The sequence below is a fragment of the Sapajus apella genome, unplaced genomic scaffold, assembly GCF_009761245.1.
Source record: "Sapajus apella isolate SASKATOON/1434 unplaced genomic scaffold, GSC_monkey_1.0 scaffold6, whole genome shotgun sequence".
Taxonomy (NCBI): domain Eukaryota; kingdom Metazoa; phylum Chordata; class Mammalia; order Primates; family Cebidae; genus Sapajus; species Sapajus apella.
In genome coordinates this window covers 59,537,622-59,560,729 of record NW_022436946.1, presented here as the reverse complement: position 1 = coordinate 59,560,729, position 23,108 = coordinate 59,537,622, and the positions used below count along the sequence as shown (strand labels likewise).

General features: G+C 45.4%; 1 protein-coding gene across 2 annotated transcripts in view; it reads right to left on the bottom strand.

The window, feature by feature from the left end:
- Positions 1-2,852: 2,852 nt before the first annotated feature.
- The window catches only part of GABRR2 (gamma-aminobutyric acid type A receptor subunit rho2), a 51,793-nt gene continuing 31,537 nt past the window's right edge, over positions 2,853-23,108 (bottom strand). Inside the window, exons 3-9 of one of the 2 annotated variants that reach the window (XM_032275271.1) lie at positions 22,156-22,223; positions 19,512-19,735; positions 18,234-18,316; positions 17,899-18,039; positions 13,239-13,391; positions 12,086-12,282; positions 2,853-4,833 (exon numbers count right to left, since the gene is read on the bottom strand). In XM_032275271.1, coding sequence (XP_032131162.1) covers positions 4,522-4,833; positions 12,086-12,282; positions 13,239-13,391; positions 17,899-18,039; positions 18,234-18,316; positions 19,512-19,735; positions 22,156-22,223 — 1,178 coding nt within the window. In that variant the 3' untranslated portion in view covers positions 2,853-4,521. The remainder of the gene's footprint in view (positions 4,834-12,085; positions 12,283-13,238; positions 13,392-17,898; positions 18,040-18,233; positions 18,317-19,511; positions 19,736-22,155; positions 22,224-23,108) is intronic. The other variant, XM_032275272.1, reaches the window with a different exon arrangement.

Sequence of the window (23,108 nt, the reverse complement as noted above, 5' to 3'; positions counted from 1 at the left end):
CTTTCCATAGCAAGTAACATATTCTCTGAACATTTTTCCTTTTACCTTCCTAAATCACTGGTAGAGGCAACCAAGTTTGGCTGTCTACCTCGGTTTGTGGCCACCGAGGCTCCTGCCTACACCTTGCCTCATCTGTTCAATCTTTACCCTTCTCATGTTTATGGTTTTCATTTGCTCCCAGCCCCACCCTCCTCCCACTGAAAAACTCCTTCCTCTCAGCTTCTTCCACAATCCTCCTCCCACCGAAATATATACTTCTGAGCTCTTAATTGGATAAAGCTGGTCTGTGTGACTGGCTGTCAACTGTTTCTTCTTCTTCAGGAGTCTGGTCCATTTCATAGCTTCGTTCAGCCTATTTAGGATACGATTCCAAATCTTTATCTCCCTCTCAGTCTCACACCAACATTTACTGCTTTCATTTGACATTTCTAGTTCCTTGTCAAATTCCTCATCCTCCACGCATGTCAGCTCTTTCTCCTGGCTTCTGGTCTCTGTGAATATCAATGCATAGGCTGTGGCCCTCACACATTTGAACTTTGTGTGAACGTTCTCCACTATTATTAATGTTATTTTCCTTCTTCACTGATTTCCTCAAACTAAGCAGTCTTTCATTTTTCAAATCATGGCCTCCCTTCAACAGATGTTTGCAAAAAGATGGAACCAAATAAAAGTATTTTTGAAGAGTTCCAGCTTTCTCAACCTAAACACAGCACAGAGCTCTGATCATCTTCAACTTATATGGCCCAGTCAAATTCGTTCCCCAGGTTTATTCTAAGTGGGATGAGCATAGAAAGACCCTTGACAATGGGTAATTGAGCTAGAAAGCTGTGGGCCTAAGACTGTCAAGACCACTCCCCACTCCCACCCCCCTACCCACCCACACCAGGTGGAGGAAAATTGTCTGCAGTGGGTGAGAATGAAGACAGAGTATGGATAGAGACATGACCCTGAAGGGACATGTTGAAACCCAATTCCAGACCCTTAAGTCCCCAGAGCTTCTGTGCTTCCTTCAAATCCTCTTTCATTCTATGAGCTCTTGGCATATCCTTCCAATATATCTCCTTTTCATTTGTACCATTTTTAGCTGAATTTCTGTCACTGGCAACTAAAATGGTTAAAAAAATACACCTGTTTATGTTCTGATGGCAAATTGATTTTCCAAAAAATTATTACTTCCCTGCTCAAAGCCCTTTTTGTCCAACTTACATTTCCCATCTTACATCTTTTGTACATTCCACATGGTGTCTGTTCACTGACCCCTGAACACACCTGAGCTTTCCTTCTGCCAAGTTATCATCCCTTCCTTCCCTTTTCTAGTAGTCAAAGCTGTGTTTATTAATTGCTCAAAATTTGCCAGAAAACACTCCTCAAATTCTGTGATCTTTCCCTCCTTCGAACCACATCCATTAGAGTATAAACTTCTTAATGACTGAAGAGTGTTTCCCATTCATTTCTTTACCTGTCACCACCATCCCTCACCTCAGCACAAGACCTTGAGGACAAGTGCTAAATAAATAGTGGCTTCTTGGTGTCAATGAAGTATGTCCAATCACCAGTTTTTGTATAAAACCCATTTCTTTTATTGTAACATTAATATTTTTTCACAGTTTCATATTGGTGAAATCAGAATTCATATTATAATCATTGGCATTCCAGAATTTATTAATATTTTTTCTCAGTACGTACAATATGGGTGCATCTTACATTTCACAACGTCTTAGATTCAGTGAAGTAAAGTATAATTCATGCATCCCTGATAACAAATAACAATTGTGTTTGCTCCTCTGTCTTCCTGCCTTCAGGGTGAATCATCCCAGGTTCTCACTATTTCCTTAAGCTCCTGTTTTCTACTCCTACCGATGTTGTCTCCACTTTACCTCTTTACATTTTCTACTTTTCCAAGTAGTGTCAGACTATTATACCGTCATAAGGCAATGCTAAATACAATGGTGTCATTGTATCATGGCCCCGCATGATAAAACATAGTTTATGATCCTAAATATGTCTGCTATAGAATTAACTCCAGTTTAACATAGAAGCTAGCAAAAATACATCTTTATTTGTTTTACTTTGTGAATAGGCAACCACATTATAAGAACCACAATTTATGAAAACAATGCAGAGTAGTCAGAAGCGGAGTAGTGTTGGAATTAAATAAGACTTACAACCAAAGCAAAACGATGTATTTAATGACAATAACATTATCATTCTTTGAGCAGCACTGTGGCCTGGGAAAGTCTCAAGAGATAAAAGGTTTCTAAACAAGTCGACATACCCTGTACCACCCAATCACCCTTGTTTATGCACTTTTGTTCTTCATTGGTCTATGAGGCTGGGAAATCTAGTGGTCTTAGGTCCAACAACTCCATGGGTGGGAAGTTGTCCTCATAAGCACCGGCATGGTGGGGACCTGCCTTGACCCCTACTGTTGTGAAAAAAGTTGTTCTCTCACCTCCTTTTCCCATAGCTGGGATCCTGTCAAAATGAATGACATGCCCGTAAACCCTATCCTCTGCAATGGCAAACCTTCCTGTTATCCCCATGCGTCCGCTCAGGCTGTCTCTTGGCTGGTAGAGCTTTCTGGTTTTTAGGTCTGCACAGCCCAATGCAGCAGCTACTGGCAACTGTGCTTACTGAACACACTCGAGTGTGGGTGGTGTAACCAAGGAACTGAGTTTTCAATTTTATTCAACTTCAACTAATCTAAATCGTAATTGTTATTATTGTAGAGCTAGGGCCTCGATCTGTCGCTCGGGCGGGACTGCGGTAGCTTCATCACAGCTCACAGCAGCCTGGAACTCCTGGGCTCAGGCAATCCTCCCACCTCAGCCTCCTGAGTAGCTAGAACCCCAGGCACACACCACCATGCCCGGCTAACATTTTCATTTTAGCTAATTTAAATTTAAATAGGCATGTGGCTAGTGGCTACCACATTAAACAGCCTGGATCTAGGATGTATTCTGCCTAGAATCTTTAAAATTTCTTCTTAAAATCCTGACCTTCAAGGGGCATCTCAGGGCTGCCTTCTTCATGAGGCCCATCTCCTCAGTGGGACTATTTTTCCTTCCTCGGAATTCTCATCTCACATTGAACCATTACTGAGGCACTAAACAGTCTTAACCTTACATTATAGATATCTGTGTGGCATTTCCTCTACTAGTTCCTTCTCTGAGAGCTTTGACTATTCTTATTCTTCATTTGGACCCCACTATACTTAGTGCAGAGATATTTTAAAATGTTTATTGCCTGAATATATAATAGTAACACTGCAATTAATATTAATGATAAGGAATTGACAAGAGTTGCTGTGTAGTAAAGGACTAACCTTGCCCAAATAAAGGTTGTTTGAACCTTGGCCCCAACCCCTGGAAGGGAACCTCTATGCCCTTGGGATATCCTGCGTGACAGAGGGTCTTTGTGTACTGGGGCCTTGGACCACACCAGATAGTCAATGCCAGCAGTGTGATTTATGATGGGTGCCCTGGACCTCAAGGTACCAGCTCAACTTCTGGTGGGGCTAAAGACTATAGTCAGCCATGTGGGCAATCAGCCATAAATCCATGGCCAACGCCAACAAAAAAAACTGTACATTTTGGTGAGCTTGGGTGAGTTTCCCTGGCTGGCAATACTCCATGCACGTCGCCAGGCATCATCATTGCTGGGAAAAATCAGTGCTGTCTGCGTAACTCCACTGGAGGAGGACAGTTGAAGGTTCTGTACCTTGTCTCTCCTGGACACTGCCTTATATGCCTAAGAGTAAAAGCAACAGCAAACAGAATGGGTCTGTGGGGAAAGGGGGGTTGAGGGAGGGGAAAGAGCAGGAGCACATCACGCCACATGTAGAATGAGCACAGCTCAGATAAGATCCCTAAGGAAAGAGACTGTTTTTTTCATTTCCACAGTACCTGGTGCAGAGTGGGACCTCGATATTTAATAAATGGTTGAATGGATGGTTATATGAATACTCTTCTCTAATATTGCAAAATCCTGTGGGTTGCCATACTCCCATAGGCCAAATCATTTCCTGTCTGGGATCTGAGCTCTTTTTCCTTCTAGACAGGCACTTGATCCAGTTGTATGCGTTTACAGGGGAGGTTTGTTCCTAATTTCCTGTCTCCTATCCAGAATGCCCCTACGCTTGCCCTCCGGTTTTTTCTTTACCCTCCATAACTGAATCCTAGGCATCCTGAGGATCTAAGAATGTCTGGAAGGCATTTGAGTCCTTGTTTATAGGAGGAGAGTTCTTGTGAACTAGTTCACACACAAGAACAGAAGACGGCGGTCCCAGAGAGACATGAAGTGTGACGTGAGACACAGAATGAACAAAGAGCAACCTCACAAGGTCCAGGGTCAGGGCAGCTGGAGGGCTCCTGGGCTCCTCTGAGAGATGGGTCCTGCTCAGGGTGGTCCAGCAGCTGCTGCTCTGTCTGGTGAGGGGTGTGTGGTCAATAAGTCCATCTGTCCATGACTGGCCAGGCCCCTTCATGTCTATGCCTTCTTCTAGGAACAGCCTTGGAGGCCCTAGGAAAACACTGACCAATAAATTAAGTTGAAAAATATGTAGGAGGCAGGGAATATCAACCTGGAGTATTTGTCAATGGCATGGGTGTTCTGGAAGATACGAAAACCCATCTGGCCCTTCAGGAGCCCCTTCTTTCTGGCAGTGTTGGCGTCACCACTCAGGCCCAGGTGGACCACTATTTTGTCTTGCCTTTCTTCTTCCGTCAGGATATGGCTTCTGGGGTACCCAGCCAGGCTGTTGGCTTCAGACTCACTGTAGCTTCCATCCAGCATCATGGTTTTTGAATGGAGCATTCCACACATGCATGGGAACTATGGGCAGCAAGCACAAAGAATATCATTAAACCTTGTGAAGTGGCAGAGCAAGGCGCCTGGTCCAAGAGAAAAGCCACATTGCTACTCAGAGCCACAGAAAGACAGAACTACAAAATCTCCAGAGGTTACTTAGTCCAGCGATATTCTACCCTGGCTGCATATTAGAATCATCTGTGCAGCTCTTTAAACTGGCCATGCCCAGGCTGCACATTAGAGCAATTAATTTAAAATTCCCAGATTATTCTACAGTGTAGCCAGAATTGAGAACCACTGATCTAGTCCAAATGCCCTCAATTGCAGGGGCAAAAACTAGGTCCCAGAAAACTATATGATTCTGAGACCACACAGCTGGTGTCAGAGCAGGACTTTAAGTCCATATAGTCTGATTCCAGCTGCAGGACTCCACCTTTCTGTGCGTGAATCAAAAGATGATTAGGAGCCAGGCACAGTGGCTTATGCCTATAATCTCATCACTTTGAGAGGTCAAGGCAGGAGGATCACATGAGGCCAGGATTTCAAGACCAGCCTGGAAAACATAGTGAGACTCCTTCTCTACTAAAAAAAAAAAAAATAATAATAATTGGCCAGGCATGGTGGCATGCACCTGTAGTCCTAGCTGCTCAGGAGGCTGAGGCAGGAGGATCACTTGAGCTCAAGAGGTTGAGGCTACAGTGAGCAGTGATCACAGCACTGCATTCCAGGCTGAGTGACAGAGCAAAACCCTGTCTCTTTTTTTTAAAAAAAAAAAGATGATGAGGTAGAAGAGTGTCCTTACCTTAAAAAGTCACATTTAAGAAGTTAAGGGTCGTGGTATTTGCAATATATTTTTAGACAGTTCAATTGCACCAACAGACACATGTTTATATGGAGAAAACGTGTTAGGCATTCATTTTCTGAATGTACAGTCGTTCAGAAAATGAATGCCTAACACATTTTCTCCATATAAACATGTATCTGTTGGTGCAGTTTTTGCTACACAAAAATGGCAAAATGTTAGCAATGTTGGATCTAGGTGCTGGGTACCTGAATGCACATTACCCTATTCTTTTAATAGTTCTGCAAGTATGGAAATATTTACAAGACATTCTAAGTGGGAAGGAAGGAAATGGTTTCACTTGACCTCTCCCTATAGTTGTCAGTGGAGAGCGGGCTTCCACTGGTGCCTGGAAGTTTGGTGTTGACAGAGGAGGCCCACCTGACACAGCCAACTGGCGCTGATTTTAATCTGTTTCTGACCTGGCTCTCAGCCCTTCAGTGCCTCTATTTTCCCATCTGGGAAAGCAAAACAATGAAGTTTCAGAACCTGCCTCTTATTGTTATGGATCCTGAAACTCTCAGATGAATATCATTAAGCTTTAGAATGCAAAAATAGATGAATGGTTTTATGCAGAATTATAATGGCTTGAAGTATTCTTATCCTTGAAGAAATTGTTTGGGGTTTAGGGGGCTTTTTTTTTTCCATCAGGCATGATTGTTTCATTATTATTTTTTGTATCTTGTTCCATCAGTAACATCTTTTTTTTTTTTTTTTGAGATGGAAGTCTCACTCTATCTCCCAGGCTGGAGTACAGTGTGGCACAATCTCAGCTCACTGCAATCTCCTCCTCCTGGGTTCAAGTGATTGTCTTGCCTCAGCCTCCTGGGTAGCTGGGATTACAGGTGTGCAGCACGCTACCCAGCTAATTTTTTGTATCTTTAGTAGAGATGGGGTTTCAGCATGTTGGCTAGGCTAGTCTCAAACTCCTGACCTCAAGTGATCTACCTGCCTCTGCCTCCCAAAGTGCTGGAATTACAGGCGTGAGCCACCACGCCTGGCCAACAATTCTTGAATAATTAACATAGACTCATAGATATAAGGGAGTTAGGGATAAAAGGTCAGTAAGAGGTTCTCTCTCTCTCTCTCTCTCTCTCTCTCTCTCTCTCTCTGTTTTTTAGATAGGGTCCTGCTTTATTATTGCCCAGGTTAGAGTGCAGTGGCACCATCTCGGCTCACTGCAGCCTCCACCTCCTGGGCTCAAGGGATCCTCCCACCTTGACCTCCCCAGTAGCTGGGACTACAGGCACATGCCACCACACCTAGCTCATTTTTGTGTTTTTTGTACAGATGAGATTTCACCAAGTTAGGTTGGTTGTGAACTCCTGGGTTCAAGGGATCCATCTGCCTTGGCCTCCCAAAGTGCTGGGATTATAGGCGTGTACCACCATCCCCAGCCCTATTCAACTCTTTGCATTTAGATATAATCACACCCAAACTGATAAAATTGTGTGATATTATAATGAAGAGTTATTTATTTATTTATTTAAGGAACAGGTCTTTACTTCTTCTCCTTGCTCTAAACTGAATATTTTTCTGCTAAAATGAAAACAGACTTTTCTCCTAAGATTTTGAGTTCAAATCAGGAAATGCCACACAGATCAGCTTGTTTCTAAGAAAGAGGAAGTGGCTCCTGGCATGTCAGGCAAGGTCTGGCTAATCAGCCAAAGCACTGGAGCAGCTGAGGGGAGGCAGGCCCTGGGCTCCCACGTGCTCCCGTGTGGTCATGCCTGCACTTGTCTGCCATTCAAACCAGGGGTGGACCTGTCGAGTTCCAGGCAGCTTTTCCCTTTACAGAGTGGAAGTCACACTTCAGTGAGCATCGGAATCACCTGGGAGCTTGCTTAAAATGTTGATTTCAGGGTGCCATCCTCAGATTCTGAATCAGTAGACCTAGGGTGTGGCCGGGGAATCTATTTTTAATAGACTTAGGAGGTGATTCCAGGGCAGGTACTCCGTGGCTTCCCTTAGGAACCTCAGCTCTATTGGGAACCATTTCAATGACCGTAAATATTGGTTTCTCTGTGAGGCAGCAGGAGAGAGAGTGTGTGTCTTCTCACCACTGTTTGCACTCCAGCAACGATGCTTCCTGGCCTTATATCCTACATTTGACAACAGCAGAGTACAAGCTCTCACCTCCCAATGTCTGTTACCACACAGACGGACGGGGAGACTTAGGGGCCCCAGGGCTCTTTCCATAGATGACTTCCTTGCCTCTTTAAATAAGGTCATACAATTGCTGGCAAAGATCAGGACCTGCTATGGAAACAGGCAAGTTGTGCTGGTGAACGTTAGTGAGCCCCCTATTTGTCAGATGAAGGCTTTGCTATTTTTTCAACTGCTCTATACAGGAAAGTCTAATGATTTGTAAATCAAAAGTGTTTAAATATAGTCCAAAGGCCTGTGACAATGATCAGTGTACCTACATTAGGTAATGAAAGTTTAAACAAGTAAATTTTCTGAAGTAAAAAAGAGCTTTAAAATAAGCAATCTAGTATAATATATTTGGAGATGTAAACTAAACATAAAATTCTAACCTCCTAAACTGACTGAATGGACCCTCCTCTTGGTCAAGGGGACCCCAGAGAAACCTTAAAAACTGAGCTCCCAGTCATGATGGGACAAGATGTCAAACACACCTTGTTTTCCTTTTTCCTTTTGGGGTCTAGACACAACTGACCAGCATTAATGCTGAAATACAGATCATAAGACAGAACAGATTTTTTTTTTTTTTTACCTTTTCTAGATTTTTCTTTTTTTTAATATTTTTGTATTATACTTTAAGTTCTGGGATACACATGTGCAGAATGTGCAGGTTTGCTACATAGGTATACATGTGCTATGGTGGTTTGCTGCACCCATCAATCCATCATCTACATTAGGTATTTCTCCTAATGCTATCCTTTCCCTAGCTCCCCACCCCCAACAAGCCCCAGTGTGTGATGTTCCCCTCCCTGTGTCCATATGTTCTCATTGTTCAACTCCTGCTTACGAGTGAGAACATGCGGTTTTTGGTTTTCTGTTATTGTGTTAGTTTGTTGAGAATGATGGTTTCCAGCTTCATCTATGTCCCTGATAATTTATGGCCATAAGATACCAAATTACAAGCATTACCTAAGGCCATTAGAGGCCTGAGTTAAGTCACATACCCCTGCACTTAAAGAAGACACTGTGTTCTCACTGCTACAAGGTTTTTCTTTTTCTCTAGCAGCTAAACAAGCACTGGCCTCGAGATAAGCAATGTTAAAAAAATTTGGGGCTGATGCAGTGGCTCACACCTGTAATCCCAACATTTTGGGAGGCCAAGGTAGGCAGATGGCTTTGACTTCAGAAGTTTGACACCAGTCTTGGCAACATGGCAAAATCCAATCTCTTCTAAAAATACAAAAACTAGCCTTGGCGTGGTGGTGCATGCCTGTGGTCCCAGCTACTCAGGAGGCTGAGGAGGGAGGACAGCTTGAGCCCGGGAGATGGAGGCTGCAGTTAGCTGAGATCACACCACTGCACTCCAGCCTGGGTGACAGGGCCAGAGCCTGTATTAAAAAAAAAAAAAAAAAAAAATTTGCAGCTCTCCAACCATCCGACACTGACTGACAAACCCCCCAGCCCCTGTTCCACCAGACATAACTATAGTTTTGATTGGACAAGAGAGTGATTTTAGGAACCTTTGCTTGATAAGACCATCAACCATGGACCAGTCCTGGTCAGTTTACAGAGGCTGTTCACTTGAGTGCCTTTGTGTCTCTTTTGCATATAGGGTCTAATTGTAATACATTGAAATGTTAAGTCTCCACCCCAAGGTGAACATGGGTTGTATGTTACATGTACATTTGTTCAATAGGCATGTGTCAGGATTAAGATCGTAAATATTCACAAATCTGTTGAAATATTTATGAAATATTCATAATCTATTGAATATGTATGTTTAGCCATACTCAGCATAAAGTTCCTACTCCAACACCTCCTCCTTCAAAGTACCTGTTTCCAGGTCTCTACCGGAGGCGGCACTTCCCAGCCTGCAGGAGCTACCTTGTAGACTGTAATCCTTTATAAGAAATAAAGTCTCCTTTTTTAAATTTATAAATTTCTGATTTTTTTTTAAGTTAACAGAGACTTTGTGGAAATACTTGACAGGTATAATGCAGGTGTTGAAAGACAATTTTCAAAAAGGCAACATATTCTCTTTTCTTAAAATGTAAATGTCCCATTGACTAAAATGGCATTACATGGCAAAATAAATTATTTTAACTTTAAAAGCTCCTTTATGCTAAAAGGCTAATGGCCGCCCAGTTGTGCATCAATGTGAGATTTTCATGTCCATTTATCTCCACAGCTTTTAGATGAACACCCACTTTGATTAGTGCAGTGATTGGCAATGATTAGGTAGCGAGTCAGCATTATTTATTTACTATTAGGTTGGTACAAAAGTAATTACAGCTTATGCCATTACTTTTGCACTGACCTAACACTAAAATGAATAAGAGTCTGACTATGGGGCGTCGTGGTTCACACCTGTAATCCCAGCACTTTGGGAGGCCAAGGAGGGTGGATCACTTGAGGTCAGGAGTTCTAAACCAGCCTGTCCAACATAGCGAAACCTTGTCTCTACTAAAAATACAAAATTAGCTGGGCACGGTGGTGCATGCCTGTAATCCCAGCTACGTGGGAGGCTGAGGCAGAAGAATCACTTGAACCTGGGAGGCGGTGGTTGTAGTGAGCCAAGATTGTGCCACTGCACTCCAGCCTGGGCAACAAAAGCAAAACTCCATCTCAAAAAAAAAAAAAAAAAAAGAATCTGACTATGAATGAAAAAGACTGCCTCGCTGTGCCAAAGGCTCGTGAGTATGGCTTTGTAAAATCTCCCAGTTGCATTCTATCTCATAGTATACAGTGGACCCTTGAACAACACAGGTTTGAACTATACAGATCCACTTAGATTTTCTGCCACCCTGAAGACAGTGAGACCAAAGGCTCTTTTTCGTCCCTCTCCTCAGCCTACTGAGAGTGAAGATGGTGAGGATGAAGTCCTTTATGACCATCCACTTCCACTTCATGAATTGTAAAGATATTTTCTCTTCCTTATGATTTTCTTAACATTTTCTCTCTAGCTTACTTTATTGTAAGAACACATTTTATAATACATATAACATATAAAATATGTGTTAATCGACTGTTTACCTTATCAATAAGGCTTCCAGTCAATATGAGGCCATTAGTAGTTAAGCTCTGGAGGAATCAAAAGTTATACTTGGATTTTCTACTGCACAAGGGGTCAGCACCCCAACCCCTGCCTTGTTCAAGGATCAACTGTAGTATAATATAGTACAGTACAGCATAGATGGCATAGTATTTCTTTTTTCATTATTATTTTTTTGAGACAGAGTCTTGCTCTGTTGCCCAGGCTGCAGTGCATTGGTGTGATCTTGGTTCACTGCAACCTCCACCTCCCAGGTTCAAATGATTCTCCTGCCTCAGCTTACCAAGTAGTGGGGATTACATGTGTGTGCCACCATGCTCAGCTAATTTTTGTATTTTTAGTAGAGACAGGGTTTCACCATGTTGGCCAGGCTGGTGTTGAACTCTTGACCTCAGGTGATCTGCCCACCTTAGCCTCCCAAAGTGCTGGAATTACAGGCGTGAGCCACCATGCCCAGCCGATAGTATATTACTTCCAATTTTCTGCTACATCCACACATAAAAGTTTTTTTTCTTTTTTTTTTTAAATTGCATTTTAGGTTTTGGGGTACACGTAAAGAACATGTAAGATGGTTGCACAGGTACATACATGGCAGTGTGGTTTGCTGCCTTCCTCCCCATCACCTATATCTGGCATTTCTCCCCATGTTATCCCTCCCCAGCTCCCCACCCCCTGCTGTCTCTCCCCTATTTCCCCCAAAAAGTATTTTTTTAAAGAAAAATATATAAAATATTTAGCTTTAGTCCTTACTGTGGCTGAATTTTCACTGAGCACTGATAAATAAAGGCATTTTTTGTTCTAGAACTCCCCCTTCTCTGGTCATAAGACAGGGAGACATTGTCCCTAGACACGTTCAGTAATAATAGGGACAATTTGTTTGTCTAGATCCTGATGTATGTGTAAGATCGAAACAACTTTCACATACATTATCTCATGTGACTCTTACGGTAGAGGTGAGTGTTCTGCAATCTCTTTTAGAGGTGAGGAAACTGAGGCTCAGCATAGGTGGCAAAGTTGAGTCTAAGACCCAAGCCTTCCTGCTCCTAGTCTGTCCAAAGGCCTTCTGCTTTCTGGAATCCTTCGGGTTAGAAGCCAGAACCTATTCTAAAACAAGATCCGCCTCCTTTTGCACAAACATCTTTTTCTGCATGCCCCCCCTGCGTCTGCGCCGCGCCCAGCCGACCTTCATTTTCACCGAGTGGCACGGACTTAGGCAAGGGCCGAAGGAGCCCTCTCACCTTCTCCCGCAGCCTCCGTTCCTTCCGCTCCTGCACGGTGGTCAGGTAGTTGACGGCCGCGTACTCCAGCACCGAGAGGAACACGAACACAAAGCTGACCCAGAGGTAGATGTCCACGGCCTTGACGTAGGAGACGCGCGGCATGGAGGCGTTCACGCCCGTGATGATGGTGGTCATGGTCAGCACCGTCGTGATACCTGCAACAGCCGGCGATCGTTGGGCGGCTGAACGGCCCCCGCGTCTCACTAAGCCCCGATTTCACACTCTGTCTGTTACACCACATGAGAAATTCCCAGATGTGTTTCCGCCTCGGAGAGCGGCGACGATCTGCCCCTCCAGCCGCCAGGCCTCCTCTCCCCGGAGCCAGCTCGCTGCTTGTCTCCTTTTACTTCAAGCACCTTAAAGACTGTGCTTCTGTGATGTGGCTGACAAGGAGAGGACCTGTTCTCATGTGGAATTAAAGACAGCGACTAAGGGGCACCTCTGAAGGAATTCTCCCAAACTTCAAGGAATAGACACACACTCCCTCATCTAAGCCAGGCTTACTAAGTCCTTAAAGGCTGTGGAAATTCCCAGAGGCCCGTCGTGCGGGATTCTTCTTCACTCTGTCTTGCTGCTTAAACCATCATATTTCTCAAAGCCTAGCCTGATCTTGTCTAAGTTTACAATGACATGTTGTAAACTTTTACTATGGAATTCAGGGTCTGTGAAAGTCTACACCACAGCTCCAGGGAACATGGCCCTCCTTTTCCCAGAAATCTCATATTCTGGGCCTGCCTCCAAGCCCGCAGTCTGTCTAAAAGGCCAGCAAATGAAGTTTTTGTAATTACAGAAGGAATTGTTGGCATTTGCAGAATCATCTTATTTATCTAAGTATGGAGCTCTGATACTGACGCTTGTTGAAGTCTAACCCCGAATCTTTCTCACGTGATGTAATCACAGTTGACGTTGTTTTAGGTCCCTTTGGCTCTCATAATGTAGGGGAAACTGAGACCAGCATCTAGATGGTGAAGGCAAGAAACAGGAGAAGTTGCTCCTTCTGACTCTGACAGCTCATCAGTTAAGAACTTGAAATAATAATTTTTACTTTTTAAAAATATAGTGATAAGTTGAAAAAATAACCACCCTACCACACCTTATGAAATGCTTTTACCCAGTGAAACTCTGGCAGGCACAGCTCTGCGGTCGATCCAGAAGGACACCCAGGACAGCATGACCATCAGTGTGGCGGGGAAATAAGTTTGGAGCAAGAAGAAGAAGATGTGACGACGCAACGTGAAATTAATGTACAGACGGTTGTACCAGCCTGGGGGACACAGGAAGAAGCCAGTGAGGTTCCATCTAAGAAGTAAAAGCAAACTCTGTCCCTGGGAGCCCATCTTTCACTGGCATGGCTCTCGTCAGCAACATAAAGTTGAAATTAATGACTGGCTTAATATAATACCTTTCTTTTCCAAAATATAAGCCCTTTCTCCTATACCTAATTATCTTGCCAATTCTAGTACATTTACGATCTCAGTTGGTATTACCTAACTTTTCTTCACAGCATTTTGGGGAAGGGCAGAACTAAACAGAAGGGAAGTTTTAGTTGTTTGGGTTTTTGGTTGTTTGTTTTTGAGACAGGGTCTCACGCTGTAGCCCAGGCTGGAGTGCAGTGGCACGCTCACAGCTCACTACAGCCTCAACCTCCTGGGCTCAAGCGATCTTCCCACCTCAGCTTTCTGAGTAGCTGGGACTGCAGGTACATGCCACCATGCCCAGCTGATTTGTGTGTGTGTGTGTGTGTGTGTGTGTGTGTGTGTGTGTGTGTGTATTTTGGTAGAGACAGGGGTTTTGCCATGTCACCCAGGCTATAATTGCTTGTTTTGTGTTTGTTTTTTGCAAATTACAACCACATTTCTTGAGTGACTTGCTGCTCAAGAGCATAAGAGGTTAGAGTTGTTCTGTTTTGTTGAGGCCAGTACCACTGAGGCAGGAGCTGGGAGAGCTAGGGTCTGGTCACTGTCATCTTTATTGTGAAATTGTCACCTTTATTGTGAGACCCTAACCCTTTATCACCCAATCTCCACACCTGTCACAAAAAGAAATAGGCTGTTCACATGATTCTAAAGTCTGACATTTGGGACATGAGAAAATGAGACTCTTAGTGACTTCTCCAAAACCTCAGAGTCAGTTGCACTTGGTTCAACCCAGGCCTCCAGGGCCAGCCTAGTGTACAGGTCACTGGCACCAAGCATAGTATTCACAATATGGTACAACCATCAGCACCATTCATTGCCAGAACTTGTTCATCATCCCACACAGAAACTCTGCACTCATTGAACAATAACTCTCCATTCCCCCTCCCATGAGTTCTGGGAAACTTTATTCTATTTCTCTCTCTCTCTCTCTCTCTTTCTCTCTTTTGAATAGAGACAAGTCTCGCTTCATTGCCCAGGCTGGAGTGCAAGGGCACAATCATAGCTCACTGCAGCCTCAAACTCCTGGGCTCAGGCATTCTTCCCTCCTCAGCTTCCTGAGTAGCTAGGACCGCATGCATGTGTCACCATGCCTGGCCAATTTTTTTCTTTTTTTTGAGACAAAGTCTCACTCTGTCACCCAGGCTGGAGTGCAGTGGTGCAATCTCGGCACACTGCAACCTCCGCCTCCTGAGTTCAAGCAATTCTCCTGTCTCAGTCTCCTGAGTAGCTGGGAATTACAGGAGTGTGGCTAATTTTTGTATTTTTACATGCCTGGCTAATTTTTGTATTTTTAGTAGAGACGGTTTCGCCATGTTGGCCAGGCTGATCTTGAACTCCTGACTTGGGGTGACCTGCCCACCTCAGCCTCCCAAAGTGCTGGGATTATAGGCATGTGCCACGATGGCTGGCCCCTGGCTAATTTTAATCTTATTTTAAAAATAGAGACAGGGTCTCGCTCTGTTGCCCAGGCTGGTGTTGACCTCCTGGCCTTAAGTGATCCTCCAGCCTTGGCCTCCCAGAATGCTGGGATTACAAACATAAGCTACCTAGCCTGGCCTCTACTTTTATCTCTGTGAATTTGCCTATTCTAGGTAACTCATGTAAGTGGAATCATACAATATATATTCTCTTGTGGTTGATTTCACACCTAGCAGTGTTTTCAAAATTTATCCATATTGTGGCATGAATCATAATTTCTTTCTTTCTTTTTTTGAGACAGTCTTGCTCTGTTGCCCAGGCTGGTGTGTAGTGATGCAATCTTGGCTGACCGCATCCTCCACCTCCAGGGTTCAAGTGATTCTCCTGCCTCAGTCTCCTGAGTAGCTGGGATTACAGGTATGCACCACCATCCTCGGCTAATTTTTTTTGTATTTTTAATAGAGATGTGGTTTCACCCTGTTAGCCAGGCTGTTCTTGAGCTGCTCACTTCAAGTGATCCGCCTCGGCCTCCCAAAGTGCTGAGATTACAGGTGTGGGTTACCACACCTGGCCTGAATCATAATTTTGTCCCTTCATGTCTATGCCACATTTCGTGTATCCATTCATCTGTCCATAGACACTAGGGTTGTTTCCACCTTTTGGCTTTTTTGAATAGTGCTGCTATGCGCCTGGGGATCTTTTAAAATGTGCCCATGCCTAGGTCCCCAGCTCAGCCTGATTGACTCATTAACTTCCGTAAGGCTCCCGAGACTCCGCTTGTGCAGCTCGGCCAAGAGTCCTGGGCCTCAGCCCACCTGCTCACTCTCATCCCCGAGCCTCGTTTCCCCCATCCAGCAGTCCAGTTCACACTCAGTCCCTCCACAGGGCCTTTCTTAGTCTTTCTAGCCATTCGTGATTCAGGTCTCTCTCTTTCCAAAACCTAAATCGTTCACTGTTTACACAAACATTTTAGCACTTAGATCTATACTCCTGCATATCTTGAGCATTTCCTTTCTGTGGGACTTCCACTCAATGCCTTGAAAAATCTTTGAGGCCAAGAACCAAGATCTGGGCTTCTCTCTTTCCCCTCAGGCCCTACGCAGCCCTCACTCAAGGAGATCCTCGGTGATCACCTGCTGAATTAAAGGGACGTTGTGTGAGGAGTCCTAACTCCCAGCACCTGTGAATGTCACCTTATTTGGAAATAGGGTCTTTGCAGTTGTAATCAAAGTAAAAGAATTCACGCTGGATTGGGGGGGCCCTGATCCAATGATTGGTATCCTGGTAGAAGAGAGAAATGTGGACCTAGGCACACAGAGAGGAGAATATCATGTAAAGGGCCGGGCACGGTGGCTCACAACTATAATCCCAGCACTTTGGGAGACCAAGACAGGCAGATCACCTGGTTCGAGACCAGCCTGGCCAACATGGTAAAACCCTGTTTCTACTAAAAAAAACAAACAAAAAAAACTAGCCAGGCATTGTGGTGCACATCTGTAATCCCAGCTAATCAGGAGGCTGAGGTGGGAGAATTGCTTGAACCTGGGAGGCGAAGGTTGCAGTGAGCTGAGATCCTGCCACTGCACTCCAGCCTGGGCAAGACTCCATCTCAAAAAAAAAAAAAATACCATGTGAAGAACACAGAGACACAGGGAGGCCACGTGATGGTGGACAGAGTGAGGCAGCTGTAGTTTTAGAACACCAAAAACTATTGGCAACCACCAGAAGCTAGGAAGAGGCAGGAAGGATCCTTCCCTAGAGCCCTCGTGAGGAGCATGGCTCTTGGACTTCAGGCCTCCAGAGCTATGAGAGAATGCACTTCTATTGTGTGAAGTACCCAGTATGTGGTACTTTGTTACTGTAGCCCTAGGAAGCTTACGCAACAGTTAATAGTGAGATTAGAGAAAAGCTGGCAAATCATTCCTCTTAAAACTTCAGACAGGGCCCAGGGTCTGAGACGAGGTTATACTAAGCATTAAAATGACTCTACAGATCTCAATATAGGCAATAAATACATTTCCTCAGAAAGCTATCCATCCATATATTAAACAGAACAAATCAAGTTACAGAATAGCACATAAAATCTGACTCCATTGTAAAATTACACAATTAAAGCAAGATTTCTTGCCGAGTGTTTTCTAAATTGTTAGGAGTGATCACCTCTGGTGATGGTATTTCAGAGGATAACATCTTCTTCCCTCTTTGCATTCTGCTTTTAAGTGCTATTTATATTTTGTAAGACTATGCATTATTTTATTTTATCATTAGGTTGGTGCAAAAGTAATTGCAGTTTTTGCAATCACTTTTAATTAATAATCCGAAAGTATACAGCCTAAAAGTAGACAACTCAAAAGTCTATTTTTTGTAGACACAGGGTTTTGCTCTGTCACCCAGGCCAGAGTGTAGTGGCACAATAATATCTCACTGCAGCCTCTAACTCCTGGGCTCAAGAAATCCTCACCTCAGCCTCCCAAACTGTTGGGATTATAGGCACGAGCCATAGCACCCAGGCTACATTATTTTAATAATCAAAATTTAGGCTGAGCATGGTGGCTTACTCCTGCAGTCCAGCACTTTGGGAGGCCGAGGGAGGAGAATTACTTGAGTCCAGGAGTTCGAGACCAGCTTGGGCAACACAGTAAGACCTCATCTCTACAAAAAATTTAAAAAGTTAGCTGGGCATGGTGACATATGCCTGTAGTCCCAGCTACTCAGGAGGCTGAGGTGGGAGGATCACCTGAACCTGGGAGGTTGAAGCTGCAGTGAGCCGTGATCTCGCCACTGCACTCCAGCTTGGGAGACAGAGTGAGACCTTGTCTCAAAACAAAAAACAAAACACACACACAACGTTATTTTCCTTGGGGTTATGGCTGAAGAAGAACTCAAATGTGCTTTCTTGTGCATTTGAATCAGATTGTGGCGAAAGATAGCTACCAGTGCTGCTGTAGAAGGCCAGTCTGGAAGTTGTATGAAATTTCTGAATCAGAAACTGAGACAAGGAGATCTTCTCATCTGTTTTTAGGGATTCATCCCCATTCTTCCAGTACAGCATCAGATCTTCATCTGTATATGCATCTTTGGGAAGAGGAAAACAAGTTAATCTGACTCCTTTGCTTCTCATGCAAGGTGAAGCGACAGGGAAATCCTATGCCAGCCCAGAAGTAAATAGGTCTTGACGCTGGCAGGCAGTGCTCAGTCTCATGATTCCTAAAATGGCACAAAGATCAGAGAGGAAAGAAGGCGAGGGAATTAGGAATGCGGATACTTACAGCTCTCCAGCTCCAAAGAACAGGTCTGGGAGTCCAGGGGAAAGTGGCTGAAGTCCATGTTGCACATGGCAGTGACCGTAATCCTAGAGAACCCAGAGTCACATATTGGCTTATGCAGGGAGTTATTGGCTCCTACATCTGCCCAGAGCAAGAAGGCACGGCACACAACTGAGAGAAGCTGCCTCCTCACATCTGCTGCAGACGTTTGGAAATATAGTTATCTGAGTTATAGAACCTTAACTTCTAGAGTTTTGTCTTCTGTAGTGGAGTGTTAGTGCTCTGCCAGATCCCCGGTACTGGGCTGATGAGCCCTACCCCCAGCCACTGGGGGTACTGGCTGCTAATGGCTCTCTCCTGTGCCTCTTTCTGGGCTTTGCCCTCAGCCAGCAGGGCCAACTCCTCCAGAGGTGCCTGGGAGGCCCCCTCCCAACTCCCACCCAAGGCCAGAAGTGTCAAATATCAGCACTGCATTCTGGTGGACTGTACGAGCAGACCAGGGGATGTGGGACAATGAGCTTTGTCAGTGACAAGTAAGAAAAAAAATTCGTTTTTAAAAATGTGAAGTATGTCTGCTTACATAACTCCCCATGCTCCAGAAGCCACTCTGCAATAGCACTCAATACACAGTAGCTTTTTTTTTTTTTTTTTTTTGAGATGGAGTTTCACTCTTATTGCCCAGGCTGGAGTGCAATGGCGCAATCTCAGCTCACTGCAACCTCTGTCTCCCGGGTTCAAGTGATTCTCCTGCCTCAGCCTCCCAAGTGAGTAGCCGGGATTATAGGCATGAGCCACCACACCCAGCTAATTTTGTATTTTTAGTAGAGACGGGGTTTCTCCATGTTGCTCAGGCTGGCCTCGAACTCCCGATCTCAGGTGATTGGCGCGCATCAGCCTCCCAAAGTGCTAGGATTACAGGCATGAGCCACCGTGCCCGACTTTTTCTTTTTGGAGTGTTTTTTAAAAATCTTTATTACCAATCACCTAGAATCGCATACTCTCTGGGAACGGAAGGCACAGTATGTGGAAGCTCATTGTCTCCATCGACTCATTCAGGCCAAAGTAGTCTTCTCACCCAAGCTTAAGACTCCCAATGATGGGGAAGTCACCCCCCTGCTGGGGTGGCTACATCATCTTTAGACAGCTCTGACTGGCATCAAAAGGCTCATCCCATCCAGGAACCCACAGACCCAAGTGTAGTGACAGTCTTCAGGGCCAAAGGGCCTGACCACACATACTGTAACAGCACTAGACAAAGGAACCATGGCCCTGGACAGCTACCTCATGCTGTACAGCACGTGTCCATCGGGGAACACCCTCAGCATGATGTTGTCAGTAGTGGTGTCATGTGTGAATGACCTTTTGGAGTGAACAAAGAAGACGTCGGGGACCCAGATCTTCTTCACCAGCCGACCATCGAAGGTCATGCTCTTGTTGCTGGCACTGGAGAAAGCGAGCCTCTCATCCTTCCAGTAATGCCGCAGGTACAGAGTCATAGTGAAGTCCTGTGGGAGCGGGGGGAAGACCAGACAGAAATGGCTTAGAAAGTTTCCTTCCTTACAATCGACCCATAATCCACTACTGTGATGGACATCTCAGGCTCAGCCTCCAGATTCAGAGGTGACAGTTCTGCAGCCCTGTGGCATGATGGCACCGTGCAGTTGAAAAGAGAATGGCTCACTTTTATGTATCATGTGGCTGGAGCCCTGGAGACTGAGCAACCAGCCCCTCAGCCTTTGCAAATGAAAACTGCAGCTGTGACACTGGCAGCCTGGCCCTGTGTCAGTGGGGAAGGATTTCTCCAAAGCTCTGCTCTCTCTCATTTAGACCTCTGCACACATGGTTCCTTACCCACTGGCTAACCATTCCATTTCAGCTTAGTGGTCACTTCCAGAAACGTGGATAGTCGAACATCCCTCTTAGGAGGATTCTTGCCATTAGGCTTGTAAGCTCATTAAAGGAAAAATTGTATCTTGCCTGCCATTGAATCCCCATTCACCATAGAATTTAGTACCTGGCAAAGGTCATAGTAGACACTCAGTAAATATTTGCTTGTTGAAAGATTGGGGAGATAAATGGATAAGGGGGGGAGCAATTGCATATCTACTGTAATTTTTGCCTGATATCTGATCTTGTTTGAATGTGTCTCTTTGCCTGCATGATTGATGTCTTAAATTAAGAGTTTGGTCCTTCTCCATAGCCAGAGCTGACACAGGTGCAAATAGAAAACTAACTGCCCAAAAGATCCTCTTCTGGGTGGAGGAAGGGTGGAAAGAGTGCATGGTTGTGGCGGGCCCAGACGGAGCCCCAGGAAGAGAGGAAAGAATGAGGGAGGACCGCAATAGTGCATGAATAAGAATCTGTCCCTAGACTGATCCTGGCCCCCAGAGTCTCAGCAGCTGCCAGGACCTCCCCTTCTACATGCAAGGAGAGCAGCCAATACATGAGTAGGAAGAGACCAGCCAAATGCCCTTTCTGGCTATTTCCCTTCTAGGTCATGGAGCTGAAGGTCATCGCCCGGGGAAGTGCAGATTCACAAATGCCAGTGGTGCATGGCTACCTTGGATGTTACCTACCTACTGCCAGAGTCCACCTGCCTTCCCACAGTTGGTGGTTGCTATGTGAGAGGCAGGTCATTCTAGATACCTCTCCCTGGGATCCTGAGCCATACGGGGCAAAAGTTTTCACACTTAGCGCAGGCATCTGGGTTGACTCAGTTTAGGGCAGCCAGGCCGTTCTAGACAGAGCTGGTTCTGAAAGTGGGCTCAGCTGTTGGACATCAGGGGCTGATAGCCAGGGGGCTGGCAGTGTACAATCTAGCATCTTGGAAACTGTCATACCTGCACCTGTCACATCTGGGCCCCATATTTTACCGGGTGCTGGAGCTATTGGCGGGGGGCACAGCCTTCGCGTCAGTCATATCAGCTCTGCTGTGCTGGGTTGATTAGGAGTCAGGGGAGCTCCCATCCTTCAAGGGCACACAACAGCATTGCCATGGGATGCAAGTGCTGGAAGGTGGAGCCTCCCCCAACTTTTATTTACTCCACACATTTTGAGGGCTCCTGGGGGGGCCATACTGGACTAGACTTAGAGATACTGGGGTAAAGAAAAACACAAGTCACTGCATTCATGGAGCTTATAGTCAAGCATGGAAGACAACCAATATACAAGAAAGCCCCTCAAATAAACATATAGCACAATTAGAAATGATGAAGTAGGCTATGAAGAAAAAACAGAAATTCTTTAGATCAGGAGGTCAGGGAAGCCTCTTCGATGAAGCCTCATTTTAGCAGGGGGCCTGAAGGAATAAGAGGGAGGCAGCTGTGGGGAGGGCCAAAGCCGGAGCATGTTCAAGGTCCTTGAGGCAGAAGAAAGAGGAAGTTTGCAAACTGAAAGAGGCACACAGAAGAAGGAAGAGAGGAGGCTGGGGCCTTGGGGTGGGGGGTGCCCCCTCCACTGTGAGCCCTGCAGGACACCCAGGCCTGTGGTGGTAGAATTGGGGTAGACATGGAATGGGGGGCACTGCCACAGAGTGAGTAGGGGAACTGCGTTTGCAGCAGGAGTTGAACGTCAGAGAGCTGCACAATATCTGCCTGAAACTGCCCACTCCAGTACCCTCCAGGTGTGGTTCATCTGACCACTCGCATTATTTGTGGAGTGTCTTGAAAATGAGAGATTCTGAATCAGAAAGTGTGAAATGGGGCCCAGGAACCTACATTTAGCCAACTCCACAGGTTATTTTTGCCCATGCAGCTTGAGATGCCCCTCTGGATATTACTGCTCCCAGGCCGACCTCCAAGTGCCCATTTTATCACCTCCAGCTCCCGCTCCGCCCACACGGGCACAGCCTGCCCCACCAAGCCCCACCACGCCACAGCTCTCATGCTTTCTCACTGGAGGCCGCCCAGCCGAGGGCGCTGCATACCATGTCCACCTCGGAGATGCTGTCCAGGCTCTCCACCTGCACGTCCACACCCACCGGGATGGCAGGGCCTGCAGAAGAGCAGAGACAGCTGGTTAAGGCACCTTCCTCTCTACCTCTGGGCTGGGGACAGCCCCAGTTAGCTTCCCCCCTGGGAGCCAGGACTGGAGCAGGGTAGGGCAGAGGCTTAGAATTCTATAAGGGTTTCTTGCTAGTTCCTGACCTGTTGGGTGCCCGAGCTCTCTCCACGAGGTCAGGGACTGTGTTTGCCTTACGTGCCATCCCTGGGCCAGGTGGGTGTGTAATCCATGCTTATTGGATGAATCGATGCGCTGATCATTACTTTCTACATCCCAGCACTGTCTCTGTAGGGTAGAGGTAATAATGTTGCTCTAGTGCCTGACTGGAGACCCTGGTCATTTGGCCTCCTGTGACATCTGAAAAAGAGAATGAGGCCTAAGAGCCTCCGACTGCGGGCTGGACACCTGTATGCCCAGGTCTGGATTCATTTGGTCATTCAGGCTCTGTCTACAGAGACCCTAACATACAGCTGGGGTCCAGCCCTCTAGAGGCCTTCAACCCAGTGTGAGACAAGGCGTTTTCTGTGTAATGTCACATCACAGCAAAGGACAATGAAACCTTGTCAGGCCATGTCAGATTAGAAGTATGAGAAAACCCAGCACAGAAACAAGCACTGAACTTCATCTGGCCTACAGCAACACTTCTAAAACCCAGTTTGTCTGTGGGGTCCTGTCCTTTTCCTTGAGCTGGGTGATGGTTACACAGATAAGTTCACTTTAGGAGAATTTAGTGAGCAGTACACTTATAATGAGTGCACTTTTCTGCATGTATGTTTTGCTTTAGTGAAATGTTTTTTAGATGTTAATATATTTTTTAAACTTAGGGAAAAGCCAACCATCTGTCAGATATATATATATATATATATATATATATAT